We start from the raw sequence: 27,489 nt of genomic DNA on the forward strand, positions 1-27,489 counted from the left end.
CTCAGAAAGTACAGCAGGAAAGACACACTGTACCCTTACTTGGGGTTGCAGTGATGGCAAAAGCACTGTGGTGAGACCACAACATGAGAAAAGAGGAGAGAAGAGAACTCATTAGTGGAAACCTTCACTCAAATACATTTTTACAGGTCAGATGGGGCTGCGAGCCTGGTTTTCTAAAGAAAAACCCAAACCAAAGCTGAACGCTGTGGGGCTGGGACAAATTTTATTGCTGTTTCCAAGCTTCACCCTCTGCATGTTAAAGTCAGACAGTACTTTGCATTCCACCAAGAATTACTCTCCAGACCTAGAGGATACCTGCAAGACAGTGAAACAGAGGGGACAACTCAACCCTGAAAAAGTAAATATCTGTTATGGCCAAGAGCACCACTACTAAGGGAGAGCTCTGCTGATCCAAATGCTTCCTGCCTCCAAGGATGGTCCAACTCCCTTCCCTTGCAAAGCCATGCAAAGTGAATAAAGGGTCAAGCTGAAAAAACCACCAACCTTATGCCGAATTAGCAGAATCAGCTGGTCAATCCATTAGCTCAGCACCACAGCTGGCCCCGGGAGGAGGCAAGAGGGCACAGCTGAACGCAGAGAAAGAGAAGGGCCCTTTTAAGAGCATTAAACCATGAGGGTGGTGGCTGAGGTGACCACTTGCTCTGATCTAACCCACCACAGGGGATGATGCCCACCTCCTCCTCCTCCTCCTCCTCCAGGCTGGGCCTCATTTCCTTTCCCCCTGCAGTGCTGCGCTGTTGACAAACTCCTCCTGGTTGGGGATTTACAAGCTCCTTCCATGGACAATCCAGGTTACTGAGCTGCAGAAAGCTAACCCAGGGACAAAACAGATCAGCTGAGCAAGATGATTGCAGGCACCACAATGGCATGTCTGGGGTCTGACCTGTCTGCTCCAAAAGGAGTGAGGCTTACCCAGCTCAGCCTTCCCACACAACCCTCTGCTACCTCAGCCAGGGACAAGTGCAATGCCACTGGCATGGGCTGGCAGTGACACAGCCAGGGGCCAGGTGGCTGAACACCATTTGTGTTGAGGTTTGGGAGCCATTGTGAGCTCTCCACAGACATGTGCAAGGGCCGCAGTAAGAAGCTGTGGGAACACTTGGTAGCCCTGCAGCCCCCTCTGGCTCTTGGGTCCCATCACCTTGTCCAGGGACAGGACCCCAGATGTGGAAGAACCCTGCAAGGTGCACTGCTGCCACAGGCAGAGATTCCAGGGAATTTCCTAGGGTGCCTCAAGGCTCCAAGAAACCAGCACTGAGGTGACCTTGAACAGGACATGGCATTCAGGAAAACAGGAGGCCCCCACTGCCTACCCAACTCTAATCAAAGCCATGCCACTTACCTTGCCCTGTTCTCCTCCTCCTCAGTCACCCAGAACAGCCCACAAATCAGCCACAAGAGCCAGGAAGCTTTCTCCTGGTCCCCAGGTGACCAGATCAGGCACTGCACAGGGAATGGGCCTGCCTGGCTGGGGGACCTGGATCATCTTCTTCAGACACTGCTGCATAAGCAGATCAGTTCAGATGCTCATGAAAAATCCACTGACAAAAATGTTGGTAACATCAAACATACACAACCACTTTTCTTGCTGGCAAGCTAAAATTTTATCCCAGAAAAGCTGAACCAGAGGCAGTTTCAGCCAACAGATAAGCTCAGGGAGATACACAGATAGAAAAAGGCACCAGACTAGGATGTGCACCTACCTAGAGTCTTCACACAGGTTAATACATTAACTTTCCATCCAGCAGCACCTCAGTAGTTTGCTCAAATTCAATCTCACAGAACAAGCCCTAAAAGCACAGGTTCTTCGGGTTCATATTTTGTTTTTCACAGCTTAAACATGGTCACAGTCCTTTGCAAATTGGGTTTAAGGTACAGAGCTCTCCAGACTGCACAAACATCCTAAGAACAAACATTTTCAGCATACCAAGAGCTCAGATACTCTAGGTCAATCCAACTGTGTTTATTTGTATTTCGCCCAAATCACCGCCAAAGTACCCAGAGCTCAAGGAGCAACAGCCTCCCACTGATTCAGCAAGAGACCAAAAGTAATTGGTAGACAGTCTGCAAGCACCACGAAGAATGCCAGAGGCATTTATTTACATGACCCCTGTTTGCCTAAGAAGAATTCAGCGTTTGCATTTTCCTCACTCAAATTAATCATCACTAGACTTAACTGCTCAATACTGTTCCTCAGCTAACAGGAGTAAGGCACAAACCACCCAAAATCATCCCCACAAAACTTTTCAGGTTGCTGTTACTGACACAATGAGACAGACTTTTACTCCATCAGCTGGAGTTCCTCCCCAGGCTGGCACAGCACCCTGCTATCTCTCCAGGCCAATTTGTCTCATTATCTCTCCAAGGCACACAGAAAAGGCAAGGAGACACAATTCCTACTGTTGAGCAACACCACTTCTGCCAGGGCAGAACCATCACACCTTCTTGGCTAGGCTGACAACACACTGCACCTCACACCTGTGCTGCAGACACTAAAGCATGAAAACTCCCCCAGGATGCAGCTGCTGCAACCACACAGTTCTTTTTTCCCTGAGTCCCCAGCAGGACCACTGGTCTTTAGTGCAGAGCCCCAGAACACCTCTCAGGCCTGTCTGCTGGCACATTCACACAAGCCAGGACACAGCAGGCCTCCCTCCAACGCTACCCCCTCACTGTCAGAGCACGGCTCTGCCCAAGAGAGGCAGGCCAGAATTCCTGCAGAGCAGCCGCCCGTGGAAGACAAGTCACAGCCAGAGTGTTGGGCCAGCTCTGACCAGGAGCTTCGCAGATGAAGCTGGCCAAGGGTCCCACTCTACCTGCCACACATCATCCTTCGCTTCCGAGACCAGCCGAGCTCAGCACTCCGGGCACTGGGAGATGAGGAGAACAGAGTGGGTAAGTTACCAACAAGTACCAGCACTTCTAAAAGCAGACAAGTGCTTGGGGCCAACAAATCCCATACAAAAACTTACTAGTACACAGTGAGAGCAGAACACCTTTACTACTATCAGCCCCATAATTCTTACTGATTCTCCAGGTCTGATACCAACAATTAAGCACAATTTACTACTCTATTTACAGAATGCTTAAAGAAACAGGTATGTCTAAGCCAGCAGGCGCTGTCAGCAACATCTCCCAGATATTGGAGCATTTGTGCCAGCTCCCAAAGAAGCAAGCCTGAACTCCTGCAGCAAGGAGTCTGCGCGACCTGGAATCAGCCAGGCTTTGCTGATTACTCCTCTGAGTAAACAGTGGTGTTCCCAGCACTTCAGCTTGCTCTCAAGCTCCTTCCGTTGGCATACTACCCTATATTTAGGATAGAAGAGCGCAATGACAAGCATCGGGAAGAATGAATAAGTGGTTTAGGATGCTCAGTATAGCAACAGAAACTGTGAGAAAAAAACCTAAGAATTAGAAACTCCTATAGTGAGGAAAGGAATCTGTAAAGCTAAAGGTTGGAAAGACAGCATTGCATATAGAAAGTTAAATAGCAAGTTTTGTTAAGGATAGTACTCCCAAGGCAAGAGGCATTAGTAGTCCATCATGTAACGCAGTGGGCAGTAGAAAGAAGCTCCTGCCTGGAAGGGCTAAGAGAAAATAGGCAAATTTTTGGTTTTTTTTAATACAAAAAGATTTTAATTTCATTTTGGCCAGGTGAACATCAGTGGCGTTTTCTCAAGCTTAGGAGCCCAAAGCTCCAGGACCAAGGGAGATCTCAGGGAGCGACCACAAACCCTACAGCCAGGTCCCACATCCCCCTGCCCACACCTTCCCACCCTGAGCAGCAGGACCTAGTTACACTCCAAAAACACACATTTGCCAACTTCAAACCTGCGGCAAAACTCAGTAAATCCACGCCTGTTGACTTGATGGGCACTGGAAACTTGGGCCACGTTGCAGCCTGTTGCTTTCAAGGAACCAGGGAGGCCACAAGGAATATCCGGCATTTACACCTTTTTTGGCGGTAGAACTACTAACTTGCCATTAGTCACCTGCACTGGGCACTGAAAAATAAAGTTTCCCTGCAGGTCTGTCCCTCCCGGAACAGCCTCTGCTGTTAGTCACGCTCCCAGTGCCCGGAGCCAAGGTCAGCCCTGGGAAGTGGCGGGGCCCACGGAGCCCCACAGGGGCAGAGCCGAGGGGGTGCCCGGCCACCCTGCCTGGGACAGCCACCTGTCCCCGAGGAACACCCAACTCCGCCAGCTACCTGGACACCCACCTGCGCTCCCACGGCGCCGGGCCGGTCCCGGGGAGCGGGGAGAGCCCGGGACACCCACACGGGTTTTGCCACAGCCAGAACTGGCTGCCGCCACCGACAGCACCTGGACCGCTCCCGGCGAAGCCCCGAGGCTCACCGAGGTACAGCCCGGGCCGGCCCGGCCGCTCGGAGCCCCGGGCCCGCTCCGCCTCCCGCCCGGCCCTGCCGAGCACTCTCGGGCGCGGCGCCCACCCAGGGCCGAGGGCGGCGGCGGGAAAGCGGCGCGGAGGGAGCGCGGCCCGGCGGGAAGGCGGCACGGGGCCGGCCCCGCAGGCCACGGAGGGCGCGCCGAGCTGAGGCGGCGCCGCGCCGGGAAAGCCGCCCCGCCGCCCGCGCTCCGCCAGGCCCGTGCCGGCCGCGCCTCTGCCCAGGCCGCGCCGCCGGTCCCGCTCCCCACCGCCAAGGGCAGGGCGGCCGGCGGGTGCCGCCGCAGCCGCGCTCCGGCCGGTCGCGGTTCCCCCGTCCCCGCTCTCACCGTGCACGCCGGGCCCGGCCCCGCTCCCGCCGGCTCCGCGGCCCCAACGCACCGAGCGGGCGGCGCGGCGCGGCGCGAGCGCGACCCCGCGCGGGCACGTACCCGGGGGCGGGGCTGGCGCGCGCGCGCGGCGCCTGGCAACCGGCGGCACGAGCCCGCCGCGGCCAATCGGCGCCCGGCGACAGCGCCGGCCACGCCCCTCCCCGCCCCGCCCCGTGCAGCCTCCCCTCGCGGCCGCGCCCCCGCGCCGGAGCCCCGCCTCCCGCCCCGCCCTCTCCCTTGGGGCCCTCGCCGTGCCCCGCTCCCCGCCCCGCTCCCCGCCCCGCCCCCGCCGCCCCACCCCGCCGCCCCAGGCCCCGCCTCACTGGCGCAGGAACCGTCCCCGCATCTCCAGGCCCGCCTCCTGCGAGCAGGCCCCACCCACGCCCCTCGCGTGTCCCCCGCGGGGTGACCCCGGGTAGCTCAGGCCCCGCCCTGCCGCTCGGGCCCCGCCTCTCCCCGCACGTGCCCGCCCCGGGGTGACCCCGGGCCCGCCTGGTCCCGCCCCGCCGCTTCAGGCCCCGCCCCGCCCCCGCCCCGCCCCCGGTCTTGGCCCCGCCCCGCCCACGCGTGCCCGCCGCGGGGTGACCGTGGCCCCGCCTGGCCCCGCGCCCGACCGCAAATATTTGCTTGGGGCCTTGCCGGAGCTCCAGCGGCCCGGGGACGCGGGGCCGCCGCCATGCAGCCCGTGCTGGGGGTCCTGCTCGCCCTGGCCGCGGCTCTGGGCTCAGGTAGGGCCCCAGGCTGGGTCGCCGTGGGGCTGGAGGGCGCGGGGCAGTGCGGGGCCCAAGGCAGGGCCAGTGGCCAGGCCGGGAGCCTTCAGGCCATGCCCTGTCCCACGGCAGAGGGGGGCAGCCGGAAGCAGGGGACTGCAGCGGGTGATGTAGGGCAGGGACCCTCCTGCTCCATGGCACATGGATCAGGTCATGGGACAGGGATCCCATGCTCCATAGGACAGAGCTCCCCTCCTCCATGGGACACGGATGTCCTGCTCCATGGGGCAGGGATCCGACATTCCACAGGGCCCAGTGCTCATGCTGTGTCCCCATGGCCCTGCTGAGCTCCTGCCACACTCCCCAGGCCACCGCTCACCCCTCAATGACTTCCAGCGCCTGCGAGCCACCGAGCTGCTGATGGTGCCTGTGGACCCACCGCCACCGCTGCCGGAGCAGGGCACTGCGGAGCAGTGTGCCCACCGCTGTGCCACCAGCCTGGCTTGTCGGTGAGCAGGACAGTGCCACTGCAGGGCAAGTGGGAGTGCAGGGGCCACAGCACTGGGTCACACTCTGCACTTGGATACTGGGTGCTCATGTGTGTGACCCAGGTCCCGCGGGCCCTGGCCTCACATGATACCATGCCATACTCTCGCTGTGCCTCCCAGGGCTTTCCACCATGACCAGCAGAGCCAGTTGTGCCAGCTGCTGCCCTGGACCCAGCACTCACCCCGCGTCCAGCTGCAGAAAAACATCCGCTATGACCTGTACCAGAAGAAAGGTGGGCTGGTGCCATGGGTGGGCATGGGGACATCACAGACTGGGCACAGCCACCCGGCATAGGACTCCTCATTGCCCATGTGCCCTGACCCGGCCCTGAGGCTCTGAAGAGATGCCCGGCTCTGCTCAGACTATCTGCGGGACTGCATCGTGGGTGATGGCTCCAGCTACCGCGGCACACGGGCCACAACAGAGAAGGGGCTGCGCTGCCAGCATTGGCAATCCACGACACCGCATGACCACAGGTGCCCCCGTGTCCCTGGCTGCCCTGTGGCACCTGCCAGTTACCCTGGGCAGCAGGGGCAGTGGGGAATGGGATGGGGACAGTGTGGGATAGCACAGGAGCAATGGGGACAGCTTGGGGGCAGTGGCACTGACAGGGGTAGTGCATCATCCTGGCTGTGCCCACTCCATGGCAAAGGATTCCTGGCAGCCCTCCTACCCACTCTGATGCCAGCAGGTTTTTGCCATCCTCCCGCAATGGGCTGGAGGAGAATTACTGCCGAAACCCCGACCGGGACAAGCGGGGCCCATGGTGTTACACTGTCGATCCCAATGTCCGGCACCAGAGCTGCGGCATAAAGAAGTGTGAGGATGGTGAGTGCCACATCCCAGGGTCACCCTGTGCAATGTTTCCCCCACACTGAGCCCTACAGTTGTTGGCAGCCGTCTGCATGACCTGCAATGGGGAGGACTACCGTGGCACTGTGGACCACACCGAATCAGGGACGGAGTGCCAGCGCTGGGACCTGCAGCACCCACACAAGCACCCCTACCACCCCAACAAGTACTAGCCCCCAGCCCCCAGCAGTGCAGTGCCCTGATTGTGCTGGGGTGATGGTGCCACCTCAACTGCTGCTCCCTATCTCTGGCCCAGGTACCCTGACAAGGGACTGGATGACAACTACTGCCGCAACCCCGACAGCTCCGAGCAGCCCTGGTGCTACACCACCGACCCCGGGCGGGAGCGCGAATACTGTCGCATCCGCATCTGCAGTAAGTTCCCACCAGCATCATGCACAGCTGGGCCTGAGGGTCCTGGGTGCCACCCTGACCCTGCTACTCTGCCCCTCTCTCTGGCCACACAAGCAGAAAAACGTCCACGGGCTGTCAACCTCACCAATGGCTGCTTCAGGGGCAAGGGTGAAGGCTACCGCGGCCGTGTGAATGTCACCGTGTCCGGGATTCCCTGCCAGCGCTGGGACTCCCAGGTGCCCCATAAGCACCACTTCGTGCCCGAGAAGTACCCATGCAAGTAAGGGGGTGGCCGTGCACCCCAGGAGGGTGGTGGTGGGCAGCACCCATGAGTGTGGGATTGAAGGGGGACAACCATGCGGCCCCTCCTCCAGGGACCTGCAGGAGAACTACTGCCGCAACCCTGATGGATCAGAGGCACCATGGTGCTTCACTTCCCGCTCCACCATCCGCATCGCCTTCTGCTTCCACATCCGCCGCTGCCCTGATGAGCAGGATGCCCAAGGTGAGCCACCCCAGGCACATGTCCCTGGGTGCCCACCCTGGTGGCCCTGCCTGGTGTGCCAGCCCTCCCTGTCTGTCCCCAGAGTGCTACCATGGCCATGGCAAGCACTACCACGGCCACGTCAGCAAGACACGCAAGGGAATCACCTGCCAGCCGTGGGCTGCCCAGACACCCCACGTGCCCCAGTGAGTGCGTGAGGGGGGGTGGTGGGGACAGGGATGGGGATGGAGATGAGGATAGGAATGGTAACAGTGATGGTGACTTCCTCCTGGCAGGATCTCACCTGCCACCCACCCTGAGGCACACCTGGAGGAGAACTACTGCCGCAACCCCGATAACGACAGCCATGGCCCCTGGTGCTACACCATGGACCCCCGCACCCCCTTTGACTATTGCGCCATCAAGCCCTGTTGTGAGCCCCTACCCAACCTCCCTGCAGAGCTAGAGGGGACCCTAGCCACACACAGGGTGGTTTTGGTCCCCTTGGGGTGGCTGGATCCTGTGCCAGTGCCACTCTCTGTTTTCTCTCTGCAGCCGGCAGCACAGTGCCCTCCATTATGGAGAATGCAGGTGGGGGCCCATGGGTGCTGGGTGGGCACCCTGGGGCGGGTGCTGGTGGTGCAGCCCGGCTGATGCCCACCCTGCCAACAGATGCGGTGGCATTTGAACAATGTGGCCAGCGGGATGAGAGGCTGCAGCAGAAGGGGCGCATCGTTGGCGGCCAGCCCGGCAACTCGCCCTGGACTGTCAGCATCCGCAACCGGTGAGCAGCTGTCCCACATGCACTGCCATGTACTCAGTGTCCCCCCAGAGCTCACCCCGCGTCCCTGCAGGGCTGGCATGCACTTCTGCGGGGGATCCCTGGTGAAGGAGCAGTGGGTGATCAGCACACGCCAGTGTTTCTCCTCCTGGTAAGGCTGGGGCTGGGGTGTGGGGTGGTGGGACCCCCCTGTGCCCTCATGTCCCTGTCCCACAGTGATGCTGACCTGACGGGCTATGAGGTGCAGCTGGGGACGCTCTTCAAGGACCCCGGCCCTGGGGACCCTGACCAACAGACCATCCCCATCGTGCGGATCGTCTGCGGCCCCTCCGAGTCCCAGCTGGTGATGCTGAAGCTGGCAAGGTGAGTGGCCGTGCCTTGGCCTCTGCCATGCTCCATGGCTGGCCAGGGTGGCACCATGTCCTACTGCCCCTCTTAACACAGGCCAGCCACTCTGACCAGGCGTGTGGCCCTGATCTGCCTGCCCCCTGAGCACTACGTCGTGCCTGCGGGCACTGTCTGTGAGATCGCTGGCTGGGGAGAAACTGGAGGTACCTGCCACGGGCAGCCCCTGCCAGGGGATTCCTTGTTCAATACAACCCCTGCCCATGCATTCCATCCCCCTGCCCACAGCATCCTCTGCCCACAGCATCCCCATGTCCATGGCATCTCCCTGCCCACAGCGTCCCTTGCTTGAAGTATCCCCTGCCCACAGCAACCCCCAGGTCCCTGGCATACCCCTGCTCACAGCATCTCCCTTCCATGGTGTTTTCCTGCCCGTTCCATCCCCCTGCCTACAGCATCCCTTGCCTCTGGTATCACCCTGTCCATAACATCCCTCTCCACAACATCTCCTTTCCACACTCCCCTGCAATGACATCCTCCTGCCCATGCCATTCCCTGCCCACACCACCCCCTGCCCGTGCCATTCCCCAGTATCCCTGCACGCCCACCGGTGCCTCCCATGCCCGCTGCCCTGTGCTCTCTGCCCACAGGCACGGCGGACGGCAGCGTGCTGAACGTGGCGCGGCTACCGGTGCTGGCCCACAGCGAGTGCAACAGGGCGCTGCGTGGGCGCCTGAAGGAGAGCGAGCTGTGCACTGCCCCACTGCGTGCCGGCGTGGGTGCCTGCGAGGTGAGCTGGGCTGGGGACACCCACCCCAGGGAGCCAGCAGGTGCTGGCACCAGGGTGACACCGCTCTCTGCATGCCACAGGGCGATTACGGTGGTCCACTGGCTTGCCTCACTGCTGACTGCTGGGTGCTGGAGGGGGTGATCACCCCCTCCCGTGTCTGTGCCCGCACCGACCAGCCCGCCCTCTTCATCCGCGTTTCCCTCTATGTCGATTGGATCTACAAGGTGATGAAGATGGGTTGAGCCGGCATTCCCAGCCTGGCACACTTGCCACTACACAATAAAGGCACAGCTGTGGCCACAGGGGTCGGCACTGCAAAAGGTCTCACATTTATTTAACACCAAACCCCAGCCCACATTCCAACCTGCCCCTGGCTACACTCGCTCCATCTGCCTCTGGTCCTGGTGTGGTCCCCAGGGCCAGCAGTCACCCTGGGGCTGGTATAGCCCAGGACCACTGTGGGCACTAGGGCCTGTGCCGGCCTGTCCCATCCTTTCTGGGCTGCCCCAGGTGCTGGAGGAGCCAGTGGGCACAGTTCGTGAAGACATCGGCCTCCGTCTCCACACCAGCCAGTGCGTGGCCGCCCTCCGGGTACCACAGCAGCCTGTGGGGAGGGACAGGATGAGAGGGTACTCATCCAGCATCCCAGAGTTCCCTCCCTGCTCCCACCTGCACCCCACTCACCGTGCTGGCACACCCCTGGCCCGCAGCACCCGGTACAGCTCCAGCGCCTGCATGGGGCTGACGCGCCGGTCCCGGGCGCCCACACACAGCAACACTGGTGTCTGCACCTGCAGCACTGCCCTCAGTGGGTGCCTGGCACCCACACTTGGCACCCCACAGCCATCCTGACCCTGCCTTACCTGGGCTGCCTGGGCGATGGGCGAACGCAGTAGCATGGTGGCCACCTCCTCGGCACGTGGCACCCGCTCGAAGGAGTAGGGCAGCCCCAGGGAGGTGTAGCGCCTGCAGTACAGAGACACTGATGGGTGTCACAGGGACACTGATGGGTAGCATGGCACAGGATGGGGGTGGCACTCACCAGTCAGGGATGTCAGAGGTGCCCAGCAGTGCGGGCAGGTTGGAGACGGGGCTGCGCAGGGCACAGGCTTGGTAACGCTCGGGCTCGCGAGTGAGGAGGTGGAGGGCGATGAAGGCTCCGTGGGAGCCAGCCAGCAGGGCCAGGCGGTGCGGGTCCAGGGGCTCTCTGTGCAGCGCCTGCTCCACTGCCAGCTGCATCCGTAGGACACCCACCATTGGCACCCAAACATCAGCATCCTCCCAGGAACATCCCCCCAGCACCCCCAGCCCAGCACCCCCAGCCCAGCACCCCTCACCTGGGTGTCTGCCACATCCTGCTCACCCACACGGGAAAGCAGGGAGCTGATGCTGGCCTGGCCGAAGCCCAGGGAGCCACGGTAGTTCACTGAGGAGACAGGGCCATGGGTGCCATGTCTCCACTGGGACACAGGGCCACATGTCCTCAAGCTCCCCAGCACTCACCCAGGAGCACGGCAAAGCCCAGCCGGCACAGTGCAGCCATGCTCGGGCGCCAGCGGGCATCAAAGACAGCATGGGGGCCACCTGGAGCCAGCACGGGTATCACCTGGGGAGCCACCAGCACTGCCAGGGTGTCCCCAGTGTCCCCTCACTCACCATGGGGGCACACGACGAGGGGGTGTGGTGGTGTGCCATCTGAGGGGCTCAGCAGCAGGGCCTCAAAATCCTGGGTGTCTGTGCCAGGGAAGGACTCCCACTCAGCAGCCACCACCCTGGGCACCCAGCACCCTGCCCACCCCCCACTCCCGAGGGTCCCTGGCACCCAGGCAGCACCGAGGTGCAGCAGGGGCCCCCAGGGCTCACCCTGTGCAGCGGGGCCCTGCCCACTGCAGGGTGGCTGGACCGTCAGAGTCTTCCACGTGACACCAGGCACTGTTGGGGTGTCCTCCACTGGCACCCAGTCAAGGGGCAACTCCTGGCCTGCTGGCGGCAGCACGGCCACCACCTGGGCACAGGCAATGGATGGCACTGGGGCCGTGCCATGACAAGGCTGTGTCATATTGGATCTGGCTGTGCCACACCACACTATGACTCCCTATGCCATGCCACACCATGCCATGCGCGCTACACTGTCCTGTGCCTGGCTGAACATCACTGTACCATATCCCACTGTGCCACACAGTGCCAGGGCTCTGCTCACCAGGCTGGGGGGGTGGTGGGGGGCTGAGCGGGTGGCCACCAGCAGGTCCCACTGGAGAGTGAGCAGCTCCCAGCACCCTTCAGGTGATCCTGGGGACAGAACACATGTTGGTGACCACAGCTGCTCACTAGGGTACCATGGGTGGGTGGTGCCATGTACCTGCTGTCAGGTTGGTGACTGTGGCCGCCTCCGTATCCACAAGCAGCAGGTCCTGTGAGGGCGCAGAGCACAGGCAGTGGTGTCACCATGGAGTGTGTGGGTCACGTCCCTGGCCCTGCCATCCCCAGGACTCACTGTGCGGCTCCGCTGCGGGGTGCCCAGCACGGCTCGCCGGCTGTCGGCTGCCCAGCACCGCGGTGGCAGCACCTCTGCATAGAGCCCGGCGAAGGCTGCAAGTGGGGCAGAGCACTGGGCTAGCGAGCCAGGGTCATGGGAACCTGGCAGGGCGTGGTGCCAGGCCCCCATCAGAACCCAGCTCTGCCCACCATGCCTTGCTCACCCTCTGTGGGCTCCTGCACCACGTCGAGCACCGTCACCGTCTGCCTTGTCTGCCAGGTGACCTGGGGAGAGCCAGTGGTCAGGGAAGGACCCATGCCAGGGGCAACTGAGGCAGGGAGGCCTGGTGCCACCCCCAGCCAGGCACTGCGAGAGGCTGTGACACCTGGGCTGAGCACTGTGCTGTCAGCACAGGGTGGCACAGCCATGCCTGGTGCCCGTGAGGCCCAACTCACCATGCGTAGGCACAGGCACTGCCGGTGGGGCCCCCCCACAACTCCCTCCAGGTAGAGCAGGCGCTGGCCATCAGGGCTCAGCTGGGGGGAGCAGGCAGAACCATTCTCTGCTGACAGCAGCTCTGTGGGCAGCAGGGGGTCAGCATCCCGGGGACCCCCAGGGCACCCCCCAGGGTCCCAGTGCTCACCGCAGCACCCGCTGGCCAGGTCCAAGTGGAAAATCCCTGACCTGGGGGGGAAAAGTGTGGATCAGGTTAGACCCCCACTGTGCTGATACTGCATGGGCATCCTGGCATGGCACCAGTTGCTGGCTGGGACCCACCTCCTGTTGGAGCAGGCATTCAGCCCCAGGCGGAAGGGCTTGTGCCACCAGCCCACGAACACGACACCATGGTCATTCGGGGACCACAGGGCCTGTGTGACAGCCAGACTCATCCCACAGCCCCAGGCTGGGCCTCCTGGGGTGTTCCTTGTACCCCATCCTGACCTGGCCGGGGGAGAGGTGCTCTGGGACTCCCTCCAGCACTGACAGACTGAGGCCCTCCAGGTCCAGGACGCAGAGGATGGGCTCGCTGCGTGTGCTCAGGGCTTCCCCCCAGTCCTCATGGTACACAAACTGCTTGCCCTGTGGCACAGACCCATCAGCCCCATGGCTGGTGGCCCCAGGCATGGAGCTCTGTCCATGACACACTCATGGGATGTATGGCACACTCATGGGGTGCACAGCATGCTCAGGGGGTGCATGGTGTGCCCATGGGGCACGTGCCATGCTCACAGTGTGCATGGCATGCTTGGGGGTGCACTGAACACACTCATGGGGCACCTACCTCCTCATCCTCATCCTCTGCTGCTGGCCAGGCTGCTCCTGGCACATCCCAGGGGCAGGAGGGCTGTCGTTTGGGCTGGCTCTTCTCAGCCACATAGAGGAGCCGTGTCTCTGAGTGTGACCAGGCCAGGCAGGCAAAGGGCCCTGGCATGGCAGGAAGGTGCCAAAGCCCAGCCTGGCACAGGCACAGCTGGGCACCAGGTAGGCACCAGGGCCGCTGGCCATGCCACCCTCACCCCTTTTGTGGGCAGGGACCATGGGGAAGGGGCCCTACCCTCCGTGTAGACCTCCCCGTGCTTCCCCAGCGCCGTGAGATCCACGCTGTGGCTGCATCCCCCGCTGTCCCACACCTGGGGGGGCGGCGGTCAGCACCGGCACACCGTGTGCACGGTGCCCACCCCCCTGCACTCCAGCCACCCCGGTGAGTGACCGGGACAGCCGCGTTACCTCCAGCAGCTCGTGGCCCTGCCGCGGGCAGCGTTTGAGCACGGCGCGGCGCTGCCCCGTGGGCGAGTCCTGGCTGAGGAGCCTGAGGGCGGGAGGGACGGAGGCTGCGGCGGGCCGTGCGCTGTGGGCACCGGCCGCGCTGTGGCACTGCGAACGCCACGGGCACTGGCCATGCCACGGGCACAGCGTCCCGTCCCGCAGCCCGGCCGTGCCGTACTGGTTGTGGATCTCGGCGCTGAGCGCGGTCCGGCTGACGGCGAGGCCCTCGCGGCCGGCTGTGCGCCGCAGGCTGTAGTGGCGGCCGAAGCGCAGGAGCCGCCGGCGGGCCAGGTCGGGGCGGCTGCACTCTGAGGGACGGGGCCGTCAGCGCCCGCTCACACCGGTCCCGCGGGCCAAAGGCGCGGGGGAGGCCGAGCCCGCCACTCACCGGTGTAGAGCAGGAAAGTCTGCCCGCCAGCCGCGGCCCTGAGGGCGGCACGGGTAACGGCAGGGAACCGGCTCAGCTCCCGGTAGCAGGCAGCGGGGCCGTCGGCCGCCTGGATGAGGGAAGGAGCATGCTGGACGGGGGTAAGCTCAGCCCCCGGCCCGTGCCCACCCACATAACCCCCCTGAGCCCCCTTGCCCACCTCCACACCCTTCTCGGTCGCCCCTGTGGCCATGGGGATGTTCTCTGCGGCCCGCAGTGGGACGCCTGCCAAGGCACGTAGGAGCAGCCCGGCGCCGGCGCCCCGGCCGGTGGCAGCCCTCCAGCTGCTCCCGCTGCCCCGCATGGCCAGGCAGGGTCACCCTTCCCAGGGCTCAACACATCCCCGGCAGCACAACCACCCATCCGGGCAGCGGAAAGGTCCAGGGGCCACCAGCTCCTGGGCCACAAGGAGTGGAGATGACACCGGTACCAGCACTACCACTAGAGACCCTGGGGTGCTGAACTACATCGTTTATTGGGGGTCAGCAGCAGGGGTCAGCACCCTTAGCACTGCAGGTGCTTGAGCAGCCACAGCGCCATGTTCATGAAGCCATCTGCTTCGGCTTCAACGCTGGCCAGCGCGTGGTTGTTCCCTGGGTACCAGAGCAGCCTGGAGGGGGAAATAGGGATTAGTGTTGTGTCCGCACCCCACAACTCAAGCCCCCAGCACCCCACTCACCGTGTGGGCAGCCCCCGGGCCTTGAGGGCACGGTAATACTCCAGCCCCTGCTTGGGTGGTACACGCCGGTCGTCCTCCCCCAGCATCAGCAGCACGGGTGCACGGACCTGCAGGAACAGCATGGCCTCAGCAGTGGCGCTGCTGTTGGGGACAGGGACAGGGATGGGGACAGTGACATACTTGGTCAACATAGCGTATGGGTGACTTGTGCAGCATCTCTGTCCACTGAGCTGGGTCTGGCAGGGCATCAGGTTTGTAGGGCAGCCCTGTCTCTGTCAGGCACCTGCAGGCAAGAGAGATGGGGGCATGTGTGTGGCTGGGATGGCAAGGAGCCTGGGAGGCTGGGGGCAGCAGTACTCACCAGTCTGGGATGTCGGTGGTGGCCACCATGGAGGCGATGTTCACCACAGGGTTGCGGACCACGCAGGCATGGTAGGTGTCAGGGAACTGCCCGATGAGGTGGCACGCCAGGAAGCCCCCATGCGAGCCACCAACCAGTGCCACCCGGCTGGCATCCAGCGTCTCCTCCTGCAGCACCCACTCCACGCAGAGCTGCCGCCATGGGGAACACCCACTGAGCAGGCAGCCCCACCTTCCCTACTCAGGGCACCCGTGGGAGCACAGGGTGCCCCAGGACCATGTGCCAGGCCATACCTGCACATCACGTACATCCTGTGTGCCCACGTTGCCTGGCAGGGAGGCCACGTTGTCCTGGCCAAAGCCCAGCGAGCCACGGTAATTCACTGTGGGGGGCAGTGTCAGAGCCCTTCCTCCTTTGTGCCCCCACCCTGGCCCCCCCGTGGGTGCTGTGTCACCCAAAGTCATGGTGTCACTCACCCAGCAGCACAGCAAAGCCCACGCGGCACAGCGTCGCCGGGTACAGCATCCACCCGGCTGTGAAGACGGAGTGAGGACCCCCTACAAATGGCAAAGGTAAAAGGGGCGTGACGCCACCTGGCTGGGGTACAGTAGGGCGGGGACAAGCTCTTACCATGGGGCATCACAACCAAGGGGGGCTTCTGGGCAGTGGGACCCTCACTTGGGCGCATCAGGATGGCATCGAAATCCAGGTCTCCTGTGGAGGCAGGGAGAGAGGTGTCAAGGATCAGTGAGGATGGTGGAGCACAGTCTGACTCCACCTTGGGCACTCACCATACTGGGGGTGCTCCTGCTCTGGTGGGGGCTGCAGGGTGCGGATGCCCCAGGTGATGCCAGGTACGGGGGGTGCATCCTGCAGGCAGATCCACTGTGTCTGTGCCTCATGGCCGGCAGCGGGCAGAACAGCCACTTTCTGTGCAGGGAGAGGGGTCAGTGCCTGTGCCAAGGGGCTGGTGGGCACTGGGGAGAGGGGTCAGTGCCCGTGCCAAGGGGCTGGTGGGCACTGGGGAGGGGGACGTGACTTTACCAACACAGGGGGGCAGCTAGGGGTGGAGAACCTGGCCACCAAGAGGTCCCGGTCGATGGTGAGGACAGACCAGCTTCCCTGGGGGGCATCTGGGGAGTAGGGGGGTCAGACCTGCAGGTGTGACCCTCTCCCCACCCCTGGCACCAGCATGGCCCTATTGGCCTGTCACTCACCAGCTGTCAGCGAAGTTGTGGTGCCTGTCGCTGTGTCCACCACGAACACATCCTAGGGGCATGAGGGCAGAGTCCAGTGGAGCCCTGACCCGGCCAGGCCTCCCTTGTGTCCCCTGCCACCCCCTCACCTGCTGGCTGCGCTGGGCCGTGTCCAGCAGGATCCTGCGGCTGTCGGCAGCCCAGCACATCCCTGGCAGTGCGCCACAGTAGATTCCCGGGAAGGCACCTGTGAGGAGAGTGGTGGCACTCAGCACCCCCCTGAGTCCCCCCCAACAGTTCCAGAGCTGTACTCACCCCATGCTTGCCGTGGCACAGCCTCCAGCACCGTGCTGGTGTGTTTGGTGTACCAGTCATACTGCAAGAGACATGGCATAGGGCAAGTTTTGCAGGATCTCAGCCTGCCTGCCCCCACTGCAGCCCAAGGAGGGGATACCACCGCCCTCCTGCCAGCCCCACCCCAGCATGGGCACCTTGGCAGCTCCCTGGTGCCTGCCAGTGTCCCCCTGGTGCTGCTCACCATGCGGAGGTGGCTGCACTGCTGGTGGGGGCCCAGGACGTTGTTCTCCAGGTAGACGATGCGGCAGCCATCAGGGCTGAGTCGCGGTGACCACACAGCCCTGGTGTCCTCAGAGAGCAGCTCTGCATGGGCATGAGGGGATGGTGAGGGGCTGCAGGGGAGCCAGGGCACCAGCGGGGTCGGGGTGTGCGCTGCTTACCGCATCTCCCGCCCGTCAGGTCCACGTAGAAAAGCGCTGACCTGCCAGCACAGAGGGGTGTCACAGCAGGCCAGGGGCCAGGCTGTGGGATGGGTGCCCTGCATGGTGTTATCAGCAGGGCTGGCTGTGGGGTGCCCTGTGGGGACTCACCGGCGGTTCGTGCAGTGCCGCAGCCCCAGGCGGAAAGGCTCGTGCCACCAGCCCACGAACACCACACCGGTGTCCTCAGGCGACCAGAAAGCCTGTGGGGAGAGGGGAGATAAGCAGCTCAAAATGCTGCTGCCTCCCAAAACCTCCCTTCTCTGGTTCCCTGCAGCTCCCCATCCTGACCTGGCCAGGAGAGAGGTGCTCTGGGATGCCCTCCAGCACCGAGATGCTGTTGCCCTCGATGTCCAGGACGCAGAGGACGGGCACACTGCGGGTGCTCAGCGTCTCCCCCCAGTCCTCGCGGTACACGAACTTCTCGCCCTGCAGCACAGCCTGGTCAGCCCCACAGCCCCACAGCCAGCCCCCACCTGACCCAGGGTGGGGAGACCCCACCTTGACCGGTGCATCCTCCTTCTTGGGGTGCCCTGTGTCCTCGTCAGAGGTGCCCAGCTCAGGGGCTTTGCTCTCGAAGAAGGACTCAGCCTTGGGATGCTTCTTCTCCGCCACATAGAGCAGGTGAGTCTCCGAGTGAGACCAGGCAAGGCATCCAAACTGGTCTGCAGGGGCAGGTCAGCATTGGCCACCCTGTCCCCTGGAACCCCACATTGCCTGGCATCCCCCAGCCCCTCACCATCGTCGTAGACGCTGCCGTGCTTGTCCAGCGCTGTCAGGTCAATGCTCTTCACCTTCCGGTTCTGATCCCAGACCTGGGGGCAGAGATGCCAGGGTGGCCCCAAGACACAGCATGGATCTAGCCCCAAGCCCCAGTGAGTATCCTTTTTCCCCCAGACCCCTCCTCACCTCCAGGAACTGCTTCTCCTTCTCCTTGTCAGGGACCTTGCGCAGGACAGCCTTCAGCATCCCACTGGGGGACTCACGGCTCAGCAGCCTGTGGGTGAGTGCCCATCAGCCCCCCACTATCAGCACCCCCAAGGACCCCGTGTGGGGAGCAGGATGGGACTCACTCATCCTTTATCTCAGAGCAGGTGCCAGCGGGCCCGGAGTAGACAATGGAGGCTCCATCATGGAAGATGAGGTACTGACGGCAGAACTTGATGTTCTCAGCCCTTGCCAGGTCCCGCTGTGACCACTCTGTGGGGAGCAGGGTGGGAAACCAGCTGCATCCCCACCAGACAGGCAGGGATTCCCCGGACCCCTCTGGCCATTCCCCAGTCCTCCCCATCCCCGTACCAGTGTAGAGGCTGCAGTACTTGCCCCCGTACTGGGTGGTGAGGTCGGGGCCGAGGCAGGCGGTGCTGAGCCCCGGGTGCTGGCTCAGCTCTCGGTACAGCTCCGACAGCTCCTCCGCACGTGGCTGTACCTGTGGGACACGGGTGGCTGAAGGGGTGGGGGGCACGGACTGGGGAGTGACGGGGCACAGGGGGAACTTACTGGGGCACCAGTGTGGATGGGGGAGATTTTGGGGGATACTGGGGGCAGTGCTTGCAGGTGAAGAGCTGGGGCAGGTACTGGGGTACATGGGGGCAGGAGGGCAGAGGCGTTAGTGCAGGGCTGGGGCAGTACTGGGGGTGCAGAGCCAGGGTATTAATGGGGTGCCAGGAACCAGGAGGACACTGGACGGCAGATACTGGGGTACACAGCGGGGATCAGGAGGGTACTGGGGCAGTTGCTGGGGTACCAGTGGGTACCAGGAGACTGAGTGCAGGTCTTGAGGTGCAAGGGGCGCCTAGGAGGGTCCTGCAGTAGTTGGGGGTCTATGGGGGGATTAGAAGGGTACCGGGGTAGTTCCCGGGGTGCCGGAGTGGTCCCGAACCGGAGAATCAGCGGATCAGCGGGGTCGGGGGTGCCGGGCTCGCCGGGCGGGGGGGGCAGTGCGGGACGGGATTCCCGAGGGAGGGACGGGGAGGGGCAGCGGGACCGAAGGGAGGGGGGTGCCGGAGCTCTGACATCGCTCCCCCGACCCTCTCACCGGCAGCTCCATGTCCTCGCGGCGGGGGGCGGGGCCAGGCCGGCACTTCCGGGGTGGGGCGGGGCCGCCGGCCTGCGGCACCTGCCATTGGCTGCGGCGCTCGGGCCACCGCCCGCCTTGAGGCGCCCCCCGGTGGGCGCGGGCGGCGCTGCAGCCGGAGGCACCGGGGTTCCCCGCACCCCCGACGTGTCCCGGCGGCCGTCCCTCGACACCGGATCGCCCGCGGGGCCCCTCTGAGGCCGCAGCCGGGGGACAGGTCGCGGCCCCGCAGCCTCTGGATCGCACCGGGGTGGTTTATCTATCAGGTGGCTGCAGAACAGGGGCTCCGTGTGCAGGACCGGGGGCATCGGGCTCTTGGGGGGCACAGGGATCCCCAGCTCAGCAGCCTGGCCGGGGGAGATCGGGCCATTGAGGGCCCATGGGACTGAGCAGCCTGGTCAGGGGGGTAGGATTGAGTCAATGGTGCCCACAGCAGCCCCCATCCTAGCAGCCAAGCCAACGGGGATTGGGCCCTTTGGAGCCACCAGACCCAGAAGCGTGGCCAGGCAGGTGAGATTGGGTCCTTGATGCCTACAGGGACCCCTATCACAGCAGCCCAGGTGTGGGTGGCAGAGCTCGACAATGCTTGGTGACAACTAGACCCATTCCAGCACCCCCACCAGGCCAGGGGTCCCGGACCCCGCCCCCCACGCTGCAGGCAGGCAAGAATCGGGGCCAGTCCGTGGTTTGTGTCAAGTCCTTTTTATTCTGTTCCCACAGAAACACCTGGTGAGGGGGCAGCTTCTGGGAGGGAGTCACGACACAGCGGCGGGGGTGGTACGGCACGGTACGGCACGGTACGGCACGGTACGGGGTCACTACGGGTGGCACAGAGCACAGCAGACACGCACACCGTCACAATGTTCAGAGGGAGCGCACCCGGCATCGCATTTACCGCTGGGAACGGCGCCCAGCCGCGCTCGGCCCTCGATGTTTGCACCCCCCCGTCCCCCCGCCCTGTCCAGCAGATTGCCACAACTCGGGATGGGGGCCCGGCCCGGCGGGGGGGGCTGCGTGCCCCCGGTCCTGGCAGGCACGAAGGCAAGGTGGCGGATGTGCTCGGGCGGCGAGATTGGCCCCGGCGGGGGTCTCGGTCCCGCGTGCGATTTACACACTGTACAAGTATTTACAGCGCGAGGAGTGGCGGGGCCGGCGGCCCGCGGGAGGCACCCTCAGGCTCTGCTCTTGTCATCGGCGGGGAGAGGCGGTGGCTGTGCGCGGGGCCGGAGCTCTCCTCCGTGGGGCTGCCCCCGGGATCCCCGTCCCACAGCTGCCGGCCTGCCCCAGCCTTGGACACCGGCAGAGCTCCCGGCGAGGGACCTGCCACAACAAAGCGTGGACTTCCCGCGGCAGCCGGGTCCTCGATCACAAGTGCATAAATCTGCTAAGAGCTTTCAGTACAGCGATGGACTGATGGAGAAGAAAAAAAGAAAAGTCCAGGCAAAGAACAGCAAGCACTGAAAGGCGGGTGGAACCGTGCAGAGAAGTAGCAAGCCATGCTCTACGACGGGACAGACGGTCACGGGCGCTAGGGCTGCCCTTTGGCAAAGTGGCCCTCCGTGGGTCGAACATGCCACGAATTCATACGCACGGATGGTCGGTACAGAATAGTTCTCGGGTCGCTCGGCGGCACGCTTTGCGATGGAACCCTTAGGCGCGACATTGAACTGATTAGCTATTCACAGGTCTTGTTCTGGAGTCGTGTTATTTCGTTGCATAGAACATCAGGCGGGTGAGCGGGCGGCTGCCCCCCGCCACGGGGGTGCCGGCGGGGCGCTGCCAGCGCGGGGAGGCGGCGGGGCGCGGGCGAGCCCCCTCCTCGGGCTGCCTCCCCCCCTGGGAATCCCCTCCTGGCAGGGCGAGTGGGCTTTGGCCGCCGGCCGCTGCGCCGGCCGTCCCCGCAAAATGGCTTGAGAAGGACTTGGATTGCACAGTAAAAGGAAGGATACTGCCGGAGGCAAAGCTCTCCTGATCTTGTTCCACGGGATTTGTGCTCTTGTGTAGCCTCCTGCACTCTATTGCTTCTACAGACGACAGCCCGTGTGCTAACTCATCGCACAAAGCAAAGAGGGAAGAGGATTTGGTATAAACTTTAGAAAAATAAAACCCCGAAACCAAAAGAAAATGAACCCAAAGAAACCGAGGAAAAAAAGGACCCCCCCTGACGACGCCCCGTGCCCCCCCCACCCCCCGGTGCGGATGAGGTATACACAGAAATCAAAGTGGGATGATTAAGGCTGTTCTTGAAAGAAAAGGGGTGCCCGGCGGCAGGCGCGCTGGCTGCGTGGCGAGGGCGAGCGCGGCCCTTTCAATGCTTCCAATGGCTTCGGGACGCGCGCCCAGCCGGCCGCGCCGCCTGTCAGAGTCCTATGGCCTCGTATTTCGGTAGTGAAACAGTGTTAGGTCCTAGCTGACGCGCTCCGGGGCTCCCCGGCGGGGCCGGGAGCGGCCGCAGTGCAGGGGGCGCGGGGACGGCCCCGGCGGGGCGGGTGGGGTCGGGAAGGAGGAGCGGCGCCCACGGCGCCCAGCCCTCGGCTCGCGGGGGAGAAAAACCTATGAAGAGGCCAGAGCTGGGGTTCAGAGGGAGCAACTCTGCGTATAATCTTGAGAAAGGGCCGCAGCCCACCTACGGGGCCTGACCCGATGGCCCGGATCAGGCCCATCCCCTCGCGGCAGCTGCCGGGGCTCGCCGTGTGCCGCGCCGGAGCTGCTCGCCAGGCGTGGGGGGCACCCGCCCCGGGGCGTCGGCCGGGCCCCTGCTCGGCCGCCGTTTGGTCCAGCATCCAGGGATCGCCCTGCTTTCAAAAGCTTGCGAGAGACAGAAAGAGAGGCGTTAGTCCGAGCAGCCCCTCCCCGCGGAAGGGACCCCGCCGAGCGGCAGCGCTGGCCCGAGCGAGAGGGCCCCAGAGAGCCAAGAGGCACTGCCGGCCGAGCAGCTGCCGCCGCCCCCGCCCGCCCCCGCGCTGGACAGACTCCCGGAGCAGAGCCTGGACCGCCCAAATCTTCCCTGGAAACCCAGAGTCTGCACCAGCGCTTCCGAGACTGGGGAACAAGGCCAAGCCCCCACACCTTTGCTTGGGGCCAGCACTTGGGGATGAAGATGGGGATGAGTGGCCCAGCCCGAAGGGGATGGGTCCATGCTATGTCTTTCCCAGCCTGGGGGCTGGGAGCGTGGCAAGGCAGGGCTCAGCAGGTGCTGGGGGGACAGTGGTGCCACTGCTGCTGGAACCTCAGAGATGGCACGGCACAGGGGACTTGTGTGCAGGTGTGCCTTGTACACTCACTGTTATACTCAGAGTCTGGCGCCGCGTGCTGAATTCACTGGCTTCTTCATAGGTTTTTCCAGTGCAACGACTCAAATCTCCACTCACTTCCCAAACTCCTGCAGTGTGGAAGGGAGGAGGAGGGCATCAGGCACGGCTGGGGCAGGGATAACCCACAGCACAGTGCCCGGTGCTGGCTGCACTCACCTTGTGCCGTTCTCTCACCAGAACGAAGTGAACTTCTTGCCGAAAGCTGACACCGCTGTGGGGAAGCCAGAAGAGCTGTCAGTATGGCGCAGGGACCCTGGCCCCCCACCTCCCTGAGCCCCAAACTGTGGGAGCACTGCATCCCACTGGCTGCAGCCAGCCATCCCCAAGGTGCCTGACTCTGTCTCGGTGCAGAAGAGCATCACCATCCTGTCCCCATCCCGGGAGGAGCCCTCACCTTCAGTCAGTTTGCCTGCTTGTTCCGCTGCCCCCCCTGGCAGGATTTTGGAGAAGACGCTCTCTCCTTCCCCACCGGGCTGCCCCGTGGCCATGCCCGCGGGACCACGTGGCCCAGCCGTCCTCGGACCGGCCTTGCTGTCTGCTGGGGGACAAACGAAGCCACTGTTAGCAGGGGACAGGCCCAGCTGGGACAAGGGGGGACAGATGGCACAGTACCGCTGGGGCTCACTGACCTGCTGCTCCCAGGGGCTGTGCTGACGGCGCTCTCCCCGGCTGCTGTGGCACTTTTGCTGCAGGTTTGGATGTATCCGTTGGCTCTGCTTTCGTCTGGAAGGGGGAAAACAGCTCTCAGGGCTCACCCTCCCAGTAGAGCATCCTCCGGGGGTGGCCCAGGCCAGGAGGTGACACCGAAACCCCCAAACACTGCTCTACAACTCCAAAAGAGGCAGCAAGGGATCCAGGACATAGTGATATCCCCTCTTGGCTCCCCTTGAGGGGATGGCAGCTCCCACAGCACCCAGGGTTGTCTGTAGTGGGCATATGAGTGGGATACACTTTACCCCATGGCTCCCATCCCCAACGCTTCCCCTGCCAGCCCCTGGCCACAGCCAGCTGTGCCAATTCCCGGCAGAGCTGTGGGGTCAGGAGGCAGCCTGGCCAGCTAAGCCCGTACTTACCACCGGTGCTGGGTGTCCACCCGGCTGTGTGTGGAGTGTGGCCGGTGCCTTCCCTGCTGCCTGGGCCGGCCCTGGCTGCTGCTGCGGTGGCCGAGATGAGGGGGGTCCCTGTGTCCTGCCCCTGGTCTCGGGCTGTGCTGAGCTTGCTGGCTGGGCAGCCTGGCGCGCTGCTGGCTGCTGCCGCGCTGCCGGCTGCCCTGCCTGCTGCTGCCTGGCCGCTGCCTGCTGTGGGTGTGCGAGGGGCTCTTTTGGCGCCGGTGTGGCCGACCCATGTGGCTGGGAAGGTTTCTGTGCCTTGGGGGTCTCAGTGCCATGGTGGTGAGCAGTGGGGCGGGATGACGGGGTGTAATCAGCGGAGCTGGGGCCGTAAGGCGCGCGGGAGTCGGGCTGCTGCACCTTCTTGGGGCCGGCTGAAGGCCCGTGGCCACGGGGCTCATGGCGGCCAGATTCTCGTGGGTGTTGCTTTGCCGAGCGGCGTGGGGGCTCATCGGTGGCGTGCCGGGAGGAGCCAGAATGGCGATCATACTCCCTGTGGTGCCGGTGCTCGCGGTGCTGGGGGTAGTCGTCGTGCTGCCACGGGTCTTCATCGGGGGGCTCGTCATAATCGTGGTAGGTGTGCTTAACTGGGGGTCTCTTCTGTGAGGAAGAGTGGCCACCGTAGTGCCTGACCCTCTCTGCCCGCGCCTCCCTGGGCTTATCAAACCAGTCTGTCTCCTCCTGACCCAAATGATAGGCTTCGGAAACCAAAAACAAACCACAGTCAATCTCTCGCTTGAGGCTGCGCGGGTGGAAGCCATGCAATGAAGTGGGAGGGGCAAGCAGCGGGCACGCGCGCGGGGGACAGCACGTGCCGGTGGGGACGGGACGCGGCGCAGCAGGGCACCGTGCAGGACCGGCTAACACCGAACACCCAGGGCAGGGGGAGGAAGGCACGTGTCAAGCAAACTGAGGCGGTGAGAGTGTCTCTGCGTACGAGCGGACGGGCATGCCCCGGGGAAGTGCCATGCTCTGGGGTGATCACCACGGGGAGCCGTTACCTTCGCTGTCCGAGACAACGCAATGGGCATCATCCATGCCGTAGCCCTCCTCGTGCTTGTACGAGTGACTCCTTGGCACGTCTTTGATGTGCTTTTGCACATCAGGCAACGAGTGGCTGGAGCAGAACTGGGAGCAGGGGTCCCCCGCTGACTGGGGGCCCGGCCCTCCCGCAGTGCGTGACCCCCCCATTGACTTCCCCATGGGGCTGACGGGGCTCTCCTCCTCTGAGGGCTGCGAGCGCATGGGCGCCCGCCCACGGCTCTGGCTCATGCTGAGCGATGAGGGCTTGGAGCTGACTTTCTGGGAACGCTCCATGCTCTCCCGCTCATAGGACTTGCTCCGGCCGCCCAGCTCCCGGCTGGAGGACTTCTCCACCCCATAGCCAGAGGAGCGGGTTCTGCTGCTGGAAGAGTAGACCCGCTCCTCCTCATCCACCAGATCCCTGCTGGAGACACCGTAGTACTTCTGCTGCTCATAGACATTCTTCTTCAGGCCGTAGGTGATCTCATCCTGCAGTTTCTTGGCTCTGGAGGCCACGTTGCTGCTGCCAATAGAGGTGGTTGTTGAGTAGGAGGCCAGGTCTGACTCCACATCTTTGGCTTCTTCAATGGGGGAGAACTTGGAGATCTTCTGCTCCATGCCCTGCTTCCTGTGCTTGCTGCGCTTGGAGGAGATGACAGCGGGTGCCAGGTTCTTGGATGAATGCTTCGGTAGTGGCGTGCCAGAGCTGTGCTTGTCCATCCGTGAGGAGTGCCGGTACTCACTGTCCCCATAGTAGTAGCTCGAGCTGGTGGAGCTCCCTGACACCCTGCCATCGCTTTCTGTGCCCCGGTAGTAGCTGTTCTTCCCACGATGGTCAGGGCCATGGTGATCATAGATGTCCTCCTCTGACTCCTCCTCGGCTTTGGTGTAGCAGCAGGGACGGCTGGAGCCCTCAGTGTCCCCTAGATCACTCTTGTCTCTGCTGTGGCGGCTGTCGGTGCTCGTGCCCACCGGCTCTGCTTTCTGCCCGTCCACTGCTGGACTCTCCTTGGTGAGCTCGCTGATGTCCTCGATCATCACATAGTTACGGGGGATGTTCTGCTCCAGACTGGTGTAGAGGGACTCGGAAGAGTAGCTGGCCGAGGGGCCCGGTGCCGCGCTGGTTCTCTCAGCTGGACGGGTCTCAGGTGCCTTGTACTGCTCGTAGCCACCGCTCGCCGGTGCAGTGCTGAAGGTGACGTCAGGCACAGCAGAGGAGCTGGTGGCCGCACCGATGACCTCATAGTTGGTTGGGATTTTCTGTTCTAGGTCGGCTAGAGAGGTCTGCCGCGGCTTCTGGTGCCCACCAGCTATGTCTGCCGGGCTCTGGTAGAGGGCGGGCTGTGCCGCCGGCACGGTGGCTGCCCCAGCGAAGGCGCCTGGGGCTTGGTAGGGGTTTTGGGGCTGGAAGCCTGGCTGGGCTGGGGTGCCCAGCTCTGGGTATGCGGTGCCGGGGGCCGAGAAGCCACCGGGCGAGGTGAAGGTGGGCAGCGGGGCTGCCGACAAGCCATCCTGTGAGGTGCTGGCTGTGGGGTACTGGGGGTGCTGCAGGCGTGGTGGCGGGAAGGCGGCGGGGCCCTGCGGGGCAGGGTATGGGTAGGCGCCATAGGACGCGGCGGCGGCGGTGTAGTCGGGGTACTGCCCGGCAGGGCGCAGGCCAGCACTGTCGTAGGCGGCGAGGCGCAGGCTGTGCAGCTCGCTGTCCGACAGGTAGTCGCGGCGATCGCCGGGGTAGCGCAGGTAGGGGTGGTCCCGCCCACCAACCCGATCCTTCAGCAGCGATTCCTTGCGCTGGGTGATGCCCAGCTCCAGGTACTTCAGCTTGGCATCGATCTCTTTCTCCTCCTCGTCCAGCTCTGCCTGCTTCTTCCGCAGCTTGGTGGCCTCGTGTTCCACCAGCCTCAGGTCGCGGTCCAGCTCCTTCAGCAGGCTGGCCTTGGTGACAGGTGCGGTGGCCTTGGGAGCCAGGCTGCTCAGGTAGAGCTGGGAGGCAGCTGGGCTCGCCAGGGGGACGTGGGGCTCCTCAGGTGGTGGGCTGGGCAGTGTCCGCTTCACCTTGCGTGCCAGCGAGCTCGACTGCAGCCCCCCCACCTGCAAAGCCAAGGGACATCTGGTCAGGGGGGCAGGTGGGTGTCCCCCCACGTCCCACCCCAAGCATTGCAGTGCTCCTACCGTGCCCTAGGGGCTGGGGTGAGGCATCCCGCTGTGCACGTGTTCCCCCACGCACTGAGAAAGCGGCGTTTATGTAAAAGCACAATAAATAGGATGGAAGTAACAGGCAGGGCGCTTTCCGTGAGTAATTACCGGGGGTGGCAGCCAGCCAAGCGCTGAGCTGGCCATGTGCATACCCTCTGCTGCAAAAAATGCTTTCTGTCCGCGGGCACTTGGCAGAGGGACCTGGGGGACTGCCCGGGGGTGCTGCTGCCCCAGGAATTGCCCGGGGACTTCCTGGCTGGGCACTAGACTGCCCAAGGCAACCTCAGTGTGTGGGCACAAAGGTGTGAGCAAGAATTACCACAACCCTAAACGGAGCCGTGCATGGTGGTGGCTCCTCGAGAGAGAAGGGGGACCCATCTGGAGCAGGGGACAGCCCTGATGCTGCCAACCCGCAGCATCTCCTGCC

The 27,489-nt window shown here is 63.6% G+C and overlaps 5 protein-coding genes across 14 annotated transcripts in view; 1 reads left to right on the top strand and 4 right to left on the bottom strand.

The window, feature by feature from the left end:
- DAG1 (dystroglycan 1) overlaps nucleotides 1-4,837 on the bottom strand; it is a 49,328-nt gene extending 44,491 nt beyond the window's left edge. Inside the window, exon 1 of one of the 3 annotated variants that reach the window (XM_069028328.1) lies at nucleotides 4,755-4,837. The gene's annotated coding sequence lies outside the window, so the exon portion shown is untranslated. Of the gene's footprint in view, nucleotides 1-504; nucleotides 526-4,240; nucleotides 4,365-4,754 lie in introns of those variants that run through there. The other 2 variants (XM_069028330.1, XM_069028331.1) reach the window with 2 other exon arrangements.
- A 553-nt stretch (nucleotides 4,838-5,390) lies between these two features.
- MST1 (macrophage stimulating 1) lies at nucleotides 5,391-9,975 on the top strand. Of its 3 annotated transcripts, none has more exons than XM_069028340.1 (18): nucleotides 5,393-5,524; nucleotides 5,874-6,015; nucleotides 6,175-6,287; nucleotides 6,417-6,531; nucleotides 6,747-6,883; nucleotides 6,953-7,073; nucleotides 7,164-7,282; nucleotides 7,376-7,541; nucleotides 7,636-7,766; nucleotides 7,849-7,951; nucleotides 8,042-8,178; nucleotides 8,301-8,336; nucleotides 8,418-8,529; nucleotides 8,600-8,677; nucleotides 8,743-8,889; nucleotides 8,971-9,077; nucleotides 9,522-9,661; nucleotides 9,742-9,975. In XM_069028340.1, exons 1-18 carry the CDS (start codon nucleotides 5,473-5,475, stop codon nucleotides 9,901-9,903), a joined length of 2,118 nt encoding a protein of 705 aa, XP_068884441.1. In that variant the 5' UTR covers nucleotides 5,393-5,472; the 3' UTR covers nucleotides 9,904-9,975. The 3 variants fall into 3 exon arrangements, with proteins under 3 accessions (XP_068884440.1, XP_068884441.1, XP_068884442.1); XM_069028341.1 differs by having other exon boundaries at nucleotides 5,394-5,524; nucleotides 7,379-7,541; XM_069028339.1 differs by having other exon boundaries at nucleotides 5,391-5,524; nucleotides 7,164-7,541.
- Nucleotides 9,968-14,686, bottom strand: APEH (acylaminoacyl-peptide hydrolase). 6 transcript variants are annotated; one of them, XM_069028338.1, is made up of 22 exons: nucleotides 14,492-14,686; nucleotides 14,293-14,422; nucleotides 14,083-14,212; nucleotides 13,866-13,947; nucleotides 13,693-13,768; nucleotides 13,420-13,562; nucleotides 13,080-13,217; nucleotides 12,915-13,006; nucleotides 12,781-12,821; nucleotides 12,593-12,714; nucleotides 12,361-12,421; nucleotides 12,156-12,250; nucleotides 12,021-12,072; nucleotides 11,862-11,950; nucleotides 11,525-11,666; nucleotides 11,318-11,395; nucleotides 11,165-11,245; nucleotides 10,999-11,087; nucleotides 10,704-10,894; nucleotides 10,525-10,627; nucleotides 10,346-10,452; nucleotides 10,030-10,265 (listed from the first exon to the last, which is right to left on the bottom strand). In XM_069028338.1, the coding sequence occupies exons 1-22, from the start codon at nucleotides 14,633-14,635 to the stop codon at nucleotides 10,127-10,129; spliced, it is 2,325 nt and encodes a 774-aa protein (XP_068884439.1). In that variant the 5' UTR covers nucleotides 14,636-14,686; the 3' UTR covers nucleotides 10,030-10,126. The 6 variants fall into 6 exon arrangements, with proteins under 6 accessions (XP_068884435.1, XP_068884437.1, XP_068884438.1 ...); XM_069028334.1 differs by lacking the exons at nucleotides 13,080-13,217; nucleotides 14,083-14,212 and having other exon boundaries at nucleotides 9,968-10,265; nucleotides 10,525-10,590; nucleotides 12,915-13,079; XM_069028336.1 differs by lacking the exons at nucleotides 13,080-13,217; nucleotides 14,083-14,212 and having other exon boundaries at nucleotides 9,968-10,265; nucleotides 12,915-13,079.
- A 101-nt stretch (nucleotides 14,687-14,787) lies between these two features.
- Nucleotides 14,788-19,801, bottom strand: LOC138117640 (acylamino-acid-releasing enzyme-like). The gene is given in 26 exon segments (XM_069028130.1): nucleotides 14,788-14,941; nucleotides 15,011-15,117; nucleotides 15,191-15,293; nucleotides 15,372-15,562; nucleotides 15,665-15,753; nucleotides 15,848-15,928; nucleotides 16,002-16,085; nucleotides 16,163-16,301; nucleotides 16,416-16,504; nucleotides 16,589-16,640; nucleotides 16,717-16,814; nucleotides 16,883-16,943; nucleotides 17,106-17,227; nucleotides 17,305-17,345; nucleotides 17,455-17,546; nucleotides 17,635-17,772; nucleotides 17,845-18,008; nucleotides 18,083-18,158; nucleotides 18,253-18,340; nucleotides 18,417-18,543; nucleotides 18,643-18,772; nucleotides 19,382-19,422; nucleotides 19,425-19,554; nucleotides 19,556-19,600; nucleotides 19,603-19,741; nucleotides 19,743-19,801. Coding segments are annotated over 26 exon segments (2,592 nt in total). The 3' UTR covers nucleotides 14,788-14,835.
- A 2,788-nt stretch (nucleotides 19,802-22,589) lies between these two features.
- BSN (bassoon presynaptic cytomatrix protein) overlaps nucleotides 22,590-27,489 on the bottom strand; it is an 86,990-nt gene continuing 82,090 nt past the window's right edge. The window contains exons 6-11 of the mRNA XM_069028235.1: nucleotides 24,845-26,957; nucleotides 23,808-24,541; nucleotides 23,364-23,457; nucleotides 23,129-23,272; nucleotides 22,891-22,945; nucleotides 22,590-22,802 (exon numbers count right to left, since the gene is read on the bottom strand). Coding sequence (XP_068884336.1) covers nucleotides 22,905-22,945; nucleotides 23,129-23,272; nucleotides 23,364-23,457; nucleotides 23,808-24,541; nucleotides 24,845-26,957 — 3,126 coding nt within the window. The 3' untranslated portion in view covers nucleotides 22,590-22,802; nucleotides 22,891-22,904. The remainder of the gene's footprint in view (nucleotides 22,803-22,890; nucleotides 22,946-23,128; nucleotides 23,273-23,363; nucleotides 23,458-23,807; nucleotides 24,542-24,844; nucleotides 26,958-27,489) is intronic.

This window comes from Aphelocoma coerulescens, chromosome 12 (assembly GCF_041296385.1).
Source record: "Aphelocoma coerulescens isolate FSJ_1873_10779 chromosome 12, UR_Acoe_1.0, whole genome shotgun sequence".
Classification (NCBI taxonomy): Eukaryota; Metazoa; Chordata; class Aves; order Passeriformes; family Corvidae; genus Aphelocoma; species Aphelocoma coerulescens.